Source organism: Micropterus dolomieu, unplaced genomic scaffold (genome assembly GCF_021292245.1).
Source record: "Micropterus dolomieu isolate WLL.071019.BEF.003 ecotype Adirondacks unplaced genomic scaffold, ASM2129224v1 contig_7859, whole genome shotgun sequence".
NCBI lineage: Eukaryota > Metazoa > Chordata > Actinopteri > Centrarchiformes > Centrarchidae > Micropterus > Micropterus dolomieu.
In genome coordinates, this window is record NW_025736845.1 from 1 (window position 1) to 9,179 (window position 9,179).

The 9,179-nt window shown below is 40.4% G+C and overlaps 1 protein-coding gene across 1 annotated transcript; it reads left to right on the plus strand.

The window, feature by feature from the left end:
- Nucleotides 1-1,815: 1,815 nt before the first annotated feature.
- Nucleotides 1,816-9,174, plus strand: LOC123965005 (UDP-glucuronosyltransferase 2A2; the record flags this gene model as incomplete). Its single annotated transcript, XM_046041614.1, has 5 exons — nt 1,816-1,888; nt 2,320-2,402; nt 3,417-3,466; nt 8,124-8,973; nt 9,142-9,174. Coding segments are annotated over exons 4-5 (757 nt in total), but the record flags the coding sequence as incomplete, so codon positions are not given.
- Nucleotides 9,175-9,179: the final 5 nt, after the last annotated feature.

The following is a 9,179-nucleotide window of genomic DNA, read 5'->3' on the forward strand; positions in this document are numbered from 1 at the left end:
CTGCCACGCCCAGAGTCGTTCCCATAGTGTCGTCACCGACGCAGTTCGAGTTCCCTCGAAGGAGAACTAATTTTCAACATCTGGTTCAGTACAAGCAAGCTCAGGCAGTAGTAAGGAGGACAATAAGACACACAATGGAGGAAGTACTGTGATTCTATAGGAAACATAACTCAGGATGAGGAGATGTGCGGTAAGATTTCAAAAAAAAAAGTGAGGGGCAGGAGAGAATGGATTACCTGGTTCTGGTCGAGACTGCATAACGAATAGGGAAAAAGCAGGGTGAATGGCAAAAACTTTTGTTACGCTGCATAGCTCTAATAATTTGCAGGAAGAAGGAAGAAGAGGTAGAGAGAAAACATAATCTGAAAATAAAGACGCTTTAGGTAGAAAAAGTAGTTTGGATGTTTGTCCCCTTCAGAATAGGAGAGTTAAGAAGGGCATTAGATAAAGCAGGACAGACAGCGCCGGGGAAAGATGAAATATGTTATTGCATGATAAATCATCTAAGTGTGGGAAGTCTGGAAAAATTATTACTATTGCACAACAGAGTGTGGGTAGAGGGAAAAATGCCAGTGAGTTGGAAGGAGGCTATAATTATTCCAATAAGGAAATCTGGAAAAGATGGCAGCAGACCTGGAAGCTATGAAAGAACTATTCAGGTGAAGATAGGAGCAGAATTATCTAGCCAATGTGTTGTGGAGAACGGGACACCTCAGAGGAGTGTAATAGTCCAGCTTTATTTTCCATCATGATAAATGATGTATTTGTAAACATTCCAATGGATGTGGAGAGTTCATTGTTTGCAGATGATGGAGAATTGTGGAAAAGAGGGAGAAATGTGTAATATATAGTTAAGATAATGCAAGATGGAATTAAGTCGAAAAGTCAGGAAAAAAATGGGGATTTAAGTTATGTTCTTCACAAGAAAGAAAGTCAGGCAAGGGTATGTGAAAGTGTATGGAAATAATTAAGAGAGAGTTGAGAGTTTTCGTTTTTTGGGAGTGTATTTTGATGTAAGATTAACATGGAGGGAACATATATGTGTAAAAAAATCTTGCAAGTGTCTTGCAGGATTGGGGTGGGGAGCTGATATAGCATCGCTGAAATATATATATATATATATAGCCTAAATAAGATCAAGGTTAGACTATGGAAGTATTGGCTGGATGTTATACAAGCTAGGGCTTTAAAAGTATGTTTAGGAGCGGTTAGAAATTCCAACGCGTTGGTATGTGCTTTCCAAGTTGAAGCAGGTTAAATGCCACTGTGGCTGAGGTCGAAACAGCTGGGGGCTAATTACTGGGTCAATCTAAAAGGGCATGGAGATCCAGCCATCCAGCAAAAAGGGTGATGCAGACATGCTGGGAGAAGGAGACAACACAAAAAAACAAGTTTTTGGTGGACAGGAGATCAAATGGCAGAGGGCACTGTACGGAGACCTAACGATAACAACAGGTCGTGCTGTCTATCAGCCTCTCAGCTCCACAGGAGCAGCTGCTGTGTTTGTTAGCCCTGAGAATTGGTAAATACTGCATTTTCAGTTCTAGAAAGAGGAACTTTTAACTCCTGTGAAAGCCCACTGTAGTGAGGGAGGAGAATCTGCCACTCACAGACTGGGAGCTGATCAAATAAAAGCATCAGCTAAATCAGTAAATGCCAATATAATGTGTTGACAGCAAAACAAGTGAAGGTTTATCAATGTCGGATTAAACCCGTGTACCGTCTAGAGCGGCATCTAAGAGCTACTAAGCCAGTGGGAAATGTAATTTTATCTTATTCTTATCTGTCATTGTTGAGTGTACAGGAGTCCGACATCTTCTTTCCACATCATGTTGGGCTTGCATGGGGCTTGCCTACACACCAGTGGTGTAGTCTACGTGATACGCAGGTATACGTCGTATACTCATTAGGAAAAGTCAAGAATTTCTGTATGCCCACTTAAAATAGCGAGATGATACGTAACAATATCGTTTTGTGACAAAACTTCATTCATGGATGTTGTTAGGCCTATTTTAGGGAGGCTGAAGCCACCCTAACATGGTCCTAAGCCCCCCCAAATTTTAATAAGAAATATAATTATTAGATTTTCATTTATTTATTTTACAGTGCAGACATGTACTCAACAAAGAGAAGCAAGGATATTGATAAATACTATAGAATAATACAAATTAAATGTGTATTTATTGTCTTAAAATGCTCCAATCTTTAGTAGCCTATTTCAAAACAATATCAGTCCCCGCATAATGTTATTGTCAGTGAAAACTAAATGTCATAGTGTCCCTGTTAATGCTGTTGTATATCCTTCCATTCATTGACCAGATGGATATTGAAGATGTTTTAGTAGCAAGACAAAGAAGCAGGAGATTGGCAGGGCAGCTCATTTTGCCGTCAGTAGTCTACAGGTCAGTAATGGTCTAAGTTACAGGTCTAAGGAAATGTGGGCTGTTGTTGGCAGGTCTAGGCACCAAGGCAAAGCCTAAACTAAATTATTTCATGATGTTTATTTTATTTGCTATATTCTGACCAACTTAACTTTCTGCATTTATTGGCTGTAATCAATTAAATAAATATGTAGATGTTGCCTAAATGGCTAGGCTATATATGAGCATAGACCCACAGATATACACACAGGAAAATATAATAAAATAAAATAAATCATACATACATGTATCCGTACATATAGTACTCCAAATCTTTTAATCCTTCCACCATCAGGTTATTAAATTCAGACAGTAGCCACTTTAAATAGGATCCTTATCAACAGCTTACGTATATATGTTTGTACGCAAGCCAAACTACTGAGCAAAATCACACTCTGAACCAAACCACAGTGCAGTAACAGTAATTAGTGTAATTAAATAGCCTTCTTTGGACCTGCAACTTATCTAATAGAGAGAGGTATTACTCTAGCACACATTTACATGAGCAGCTGGGTAGCATTTAAGTCACAGCCTACAGAAGAACTCTGGACAAAGTGAATTCCCCCCATGCAGCGTTGATGTGTCTAAAAGGTTGAGGAATACACTAATAAATTAAACTAAATTCTACAGCTGTCACTTTCATGCTGCTGCTTCTTCAAATCCATTCCCCTCAGCTCATTTAGACTCCATATAAGTTAAACTTCATTCCTTTTTTTCACTACTCATGCCTGCTGCACTCCCGCGACACAGCAAGGTAAACAAAGCATTTTAGCATACTTGCAGCTCAGGTGTATCTTTGTGTTCACATACTGTCACAAAAAAAGCCGCTTTTTAAGTGAATGTTCATCATTTGATCACCTGATTCTTTTAAAGGCATCATGTAGTCTTTGTTGCACCATTGAATTACAGTTACACTTACACTATGTTGTTATACTTTTTGCTAGGCTAGCTAGCTACAGTAATCCATCCATCGTCAACCGCTTATCCTGCTTACAGGGTCGCGGGGGGCTGGAGCCAATCCCAGATGACATCGGACAAAAGGCGAGGTACACCCTGGACAGATCACATATATATATATACATATACATAAACACACACACATACATATACATACATATATATATATATATTAAAAATCCTGGAGGAGGACCCACCCACATTTTATTTGCTTCCGACGCCCATGTAACATTACAGTAACTTTTGTTCAAAAGAGGAGAAATGGAAGAACAGAGTATGTCTGTCACTTTTTATTTGTTAACATCTTGGCTTCTTCACTGGTTGTTGACATAACTGTAGTTCTAATGCAGTAACAAAAGATGCAAGTGCATCATGACACATTATATCGTGTTATTGTAGCAAACCTAGATTTAGTTATGCATTTCAATAAATTTATGAGAATTAATACCCAATTATGAATTTTAATATTCATAAAATCAACAATATTCCTCATTAAGGGCACCACCGGAGTTTTAATAAACCTAGAGTCTCCGGACCTCTAGGTAGTTTTGAATAATTATACAATTATCACTAGTGATCAGTTAGTTAATAATCGCTCAATTATCTTAAATCAATCAGTCAGTCTCATATCTAAAGGGTCAATTCTCTTGGCAGGGACGTATAAATAGGCAACACACACAGTTCTTGATTATATTACAGTGAATTTATTCTCGAACTAATGTGATAAAAAGATGGTTGAATACAGGGAAAATCACTTCACATGTGTAGCTTTAAGCGAACACAAGGCCTGTCTCGCTGGCCGACTCTTGGGCGTTGCCTAGCGAGGCACGCCGGACGCGTGCCGAAGCGTCCAGAGAGCCGAGGGGAAGAGTGAAGAGAGAAGAGAGAGAACAACGTCGCGTGTCGCTCTTTTGTTGCCTGGGGCGTGGTTCCCCAGGGGGCGTTTCAGGTTTCCCGAGGGACTGCCTTTCTAAACTTAAGGTCTCAAAGAAAAGAAATCTCTTTGCGCGTATTATAATCAAATATTTTCCAAAATCGAACCTCAATGGTCATACGGTTGTACTGTTCTAAGTTAAGCATTTGGTAAAAGGAAACAATTGTCACAGGATATTTATACATTTAACGGCATTTCCAACGAGGGTATGTAGAACTTATTTCGTCCACTTGGGGGAGCTCAGGTTACATTAGGAAAGCTTAGATTAATCCAAGATCATCTCTCCTTAGGAACCGGGGAATTATTGTTGATTCATCCTTAAATTCAAGCTGGCGATTAAGAGTATAGTAGGACATTTCTTTATCATCATTTCTACAGGTATTATACAAGTATTATGAACAAGCATTGATTCCATTAGATGAAGGAGTGTCTTGCTGAAAATAAAAACACTGCACAAGTAACTTCTTTTCAGCACTAATATCAACAACAGATAGCAACAACATGTTAACATAACTACTCAAATAGAGGCAAATGTAATCAGGTAACTAAAGATTTAATTAAACTTAATTAAATGGTTTGATTCTTTGGAGACTGCGGTCCTTTGTCATCCAAAGTTCGGCTACCTGGGTCATGTCACACTTGGGTGAGACAGGGGTTTTCTTTTTCATTGCGTAATAAAACAAAGAACAAGGTCAGTTGCCACGGAAACATGTGTGGGGGGGCCAGTTTTGATAGGCTGTTCAGGGAAATGCTAATCACTGGTTCGTGTTCCTTTGTCAGTTTAACATTCAGGCCCCGCGTTATCAGCTTTGTAATCAAAAGGGTGCCAGTTTTATGGTTAGGTATAGCACTTAGAGAAAGCAACTTTGACCCCTTGCTCCTCTGTGGGAGAGAAAAAGGAATTTGGAGTAGTTCCAAATTTATTCAATACAATATGCACAAATCCACTCCGTTGTTCACTACATTATATACTGTGGGCAGTCTGTGGCGGACTCACATGGCTCCACATAAACGTGTGGGAGCTCCTCACAATGTGGAAGGTGGTCCCTCCCCCAGACGAATGGCGTATTCATCCCAATCTGGTCGCTCATATATGGCGCTGGTTCGGCATGGCAGAGGTCATGGAGCGCATGGGCAGGTCCTGGTTTTCCTGCCTTCAGCCAATACTGTCCCGTTGGCCAAAACCCCTTTTGCTGCCATCAGGAGCCCCTATGTGTCTGGCCGCTGAGAAGCAGCGCTTGGAGGGTTTAGGTCTCTCACAAGAGGTGTGTGTGCACCATTCAAGGTTCGAGACCCGCCTCCACTCAGTCCTTTACTCATACAAATGGTCAGAGTTCCAACACTGGTGTTTGGACAGGTATCGGACCCGTTGGCCTGTAAGCTGCCTGGGTTGCTTTTGTTCCTCTAGCTGCTGATGAACAGTGGACTGTTGTTCAGAAAGGTTAAGACCTACGCTGCTCTGCCGTTGTTGCTGGAGTCGTCTGCTGTGTTGGCTGCAGTGGTCTTTGTTACTGTGGGACCAGAGTGGTCTGTGAGCAGGCGGCCGGCTGGCCTCGTGAGCTACTCCTGCAGGCAAGTGCGAGCTTCCCCCGCCGCCACTTGCCTATCTCCTCAGCTCCGAAAACATTCAAGCACATTTTTGATCTGCCATCACTTTTCGTAAAACTGTCAATATTCGAAACCTACACAGTTTATTTCTCACCTCAAAACTTCTCAGAAGTGGATTCAGTGATGAAATAACGTCCGAAAATTGTCCTTTTGCTATGTTTATACCAGAGAAGGGGTGATTCGTCAACGTAATCGATTACGAAAGTAAGTCGATTTGCATTACGTGCATCGAAGCGTCGCTGCATTTGATGTAGCAGAAATTCCCCATTTAAAAAGTAATTCCCCGGACAAGCTGCAGTTACAACACTGCGCCTTCGACCGTCTAATGTTTGGGAGACAGACACTCAACAACGTGGTGCTCCATGTGCTCTGTGAATTAGAAATAGCTTCACTGCAGCAAAACTGTCGACTACAAATGGCCTACGTGAAGCAGCATGAATACGTGAAGCGAAAGTATCCCAAGCAATAGGACAGGTAGTCAGTTAAAAATAATTTAAATTTTTTAAGTAGTTCTTGATTTCTGCCCCGCTGCTGTCATGGTAACATAATGTTAGACTGTGTGTCATCTAACGTGCGGCCGTTTCATGTTTTCTGTTTATTTAACGGTATGAGCGAGAGAACAGCTGAAACTAACACTACAGACAATCTGTGACTGTACAGTCTGAATTGTTTCAGTTGTTTTCTTTGCCCCACACTGATGCAGAAATATATTTGCCTGTCATCACCGTACTACATATTACTCAATATTGAAATAAATCCATGTCAGAAACATTTAAAGTATAGCCTAATTAATGTCTGTTATTATAACACAGCAGTGGATTGGGAATTTGGATTCATTTAATTTCAGTTATGCTACTATTATCATTATTCAAATGTGCTTCATCAGGATGATTGAATAAAATATTTTATATATATATTTTATATTATATTTTTTAATGATACATGTTATTGATATTTATTTTGGACAAATTGTTGTATTAATCAAGTAATAGGCTACATTCTTGTTTGTTAGAATACACAAATGAGCCGTTAGATTGATAGACTAATCGAAAAAATAATCGTTCGATTAATCATTTTGAAAAATAATCATTATGTGCAGCCCTAGTTTGCAGCAAAAACGAAGACCTAAAACGGAGTTTGAAAATGCTGCTGCCCCAGTTTTTCATTTTAAAACTCCAGGTAGTGTTTTATTGCAGACGGGCAAAAACAAGGACTTGACGCAGACACTCATTTTTGGCTCTCTGATTGGGTCTTATAAGTCATGCAAAGCAAAATAGCTTTGAATAGCAGAAGAGTTTTTGATTTGGTATTTTTATTAATATATTTTGTACCGTACAAATAACACTTATAGAATACACTTGTACTCTGTATGTTGCCGTTTACTCTGCGACGACTGCCAATAAAGTCGCTTTACGTTTGGTACATTCAGTAACAGTCCCCACTCATTATTGGTCCATGCAAAACCTGGTGTAGTTCTTCGTCTTTATTCTTTCGCCAAATCTTCTGTAATTACAGAATAGACCATCTGCTGCATGTACCCACTTGCCCAATTTCTGTTCTTTAGACTTTGTAAAAGCTCTCTTCTTAATAAATAACGTTTCCACCATACCAAAAACATCTGGTTTATGCATACGCCCCTTACCCCTAGACGGCTGGGACGTAACACCTAGACAGAGTATTGTTGTCTTGTCACATGATCAAATAGAAACTTAAGATTGGGCAACAATTTACACATATTATCCCGGATATCGTATACCTAGTTGTAACTGTGTATTCTCACAAAACTAGTTATGGAATAATCTCTCACTGTCTTTTTACTTACGGTCTGCGTTGCCTTTCTTATTGTTAGGAAAAAGAACAGCACAACCAGATTTCTCAGGGTTCTTGACAGGAAAGTTCCTTTCTGTTAGCCTTTCCCCAGTCAAAATACAATCTCAAACTCTTGCACAAGCACACACAACTTCCTGAGATTATGTATGTGTGTCCAAACCCATTTACCGGAAATCATTTTCCTTTTGTGTAATTTGACTCCATCTCTCCACAGCTAACAAGTAGAATCTGGGGATCTGAAGTCTGTTTTTACTTCGTCTGTAGATTTATAGTACTGGTTAGAGATTGGTCTTGTTTTTTTAATGTTGTTAACTTTATAGCCACTACCCATTTACCTTTAACCACTTGCTTGGTTTTGGTCTGTTATTTAATAGGTTTTGCAGGATGAAGAGGAGCTACAAGCCAGAGTTCTACTTTGTTTAGTTAATTATTATTTCTCTAGGAGCACCTTTTAAAAAGGATCAGGAGACAGCAGGCTTTCACAGTGACAAACAGGCATCATGAAGCTGGGACGGCGTCTCTCTGTTTGTGTCCTGCTGGTACTTTCTGTGACATGGAGCACAAATGCAGGGAACATTTTGGTGTGGTACACTGAAGGCAGCCACTGGATTAACATGAAGCCTGTGCTGGAGACACTGATCGACAGGGGACACCAGGTGACGGTTCTGGTCCCAAGCGTGTCGATGTTCATGAACAGCAGTGAGCCTTCCGGCTTTCGCTACGAACCCTTCAACGTCTCCGTCTCTATGGAGGTCATAAAGGAGTTCATGGAAGAGTTCCTTCATTTCTCCATGTACGAGATGGATCATATGAGCTACTTGCAGATTTACATCAGATTCATCAGTCTGATGAAGTTCAACCAAAATTACACTTTGAAGAATTTGGACGGCGTGCTGAAATCAGAAACCATCATGAAGAAGCTGAAGGAGGGAAATTATGACCTTCTCCTGGCTGATCCCGTCTACGCCGGCAGTGACTTAGTAGCAGAGATTTTGGGCATCCCCCTGGTCTTCTCCCTGCGCTTTTCTCTAGCCCATAACTGGGAGAGACAGTGTGGTCAGCTACCAGCTCCACCTTCCTTTGTCCCCGGCGCAATGAGCAAACTGACTGACAAGATGGACTTCTCCGAGAGAGTGTGGAACTTCCTCTTCTACGCACTGCAGGATATTGTGCTGGATAACATTTTTTGGAAAGAACTAGACAAATATTACTCTGAAGTCAAAGGTGAGTAACTCAGCTACAAGAACCACTGTTTAATGCAATTGCAATGTCACATTTGTCAACAATTTGAGATAATAAGTAAATAAACATTTTAAATTAGCCATCTCATCTTAAGTATTGGTGATACTTTTCAATGGGCGGTTGTCATCCATTACTTTTGCGTTGTGACAGGAACACCCACCAGTGCCTGTGAAGTGATGGGTAGAGCA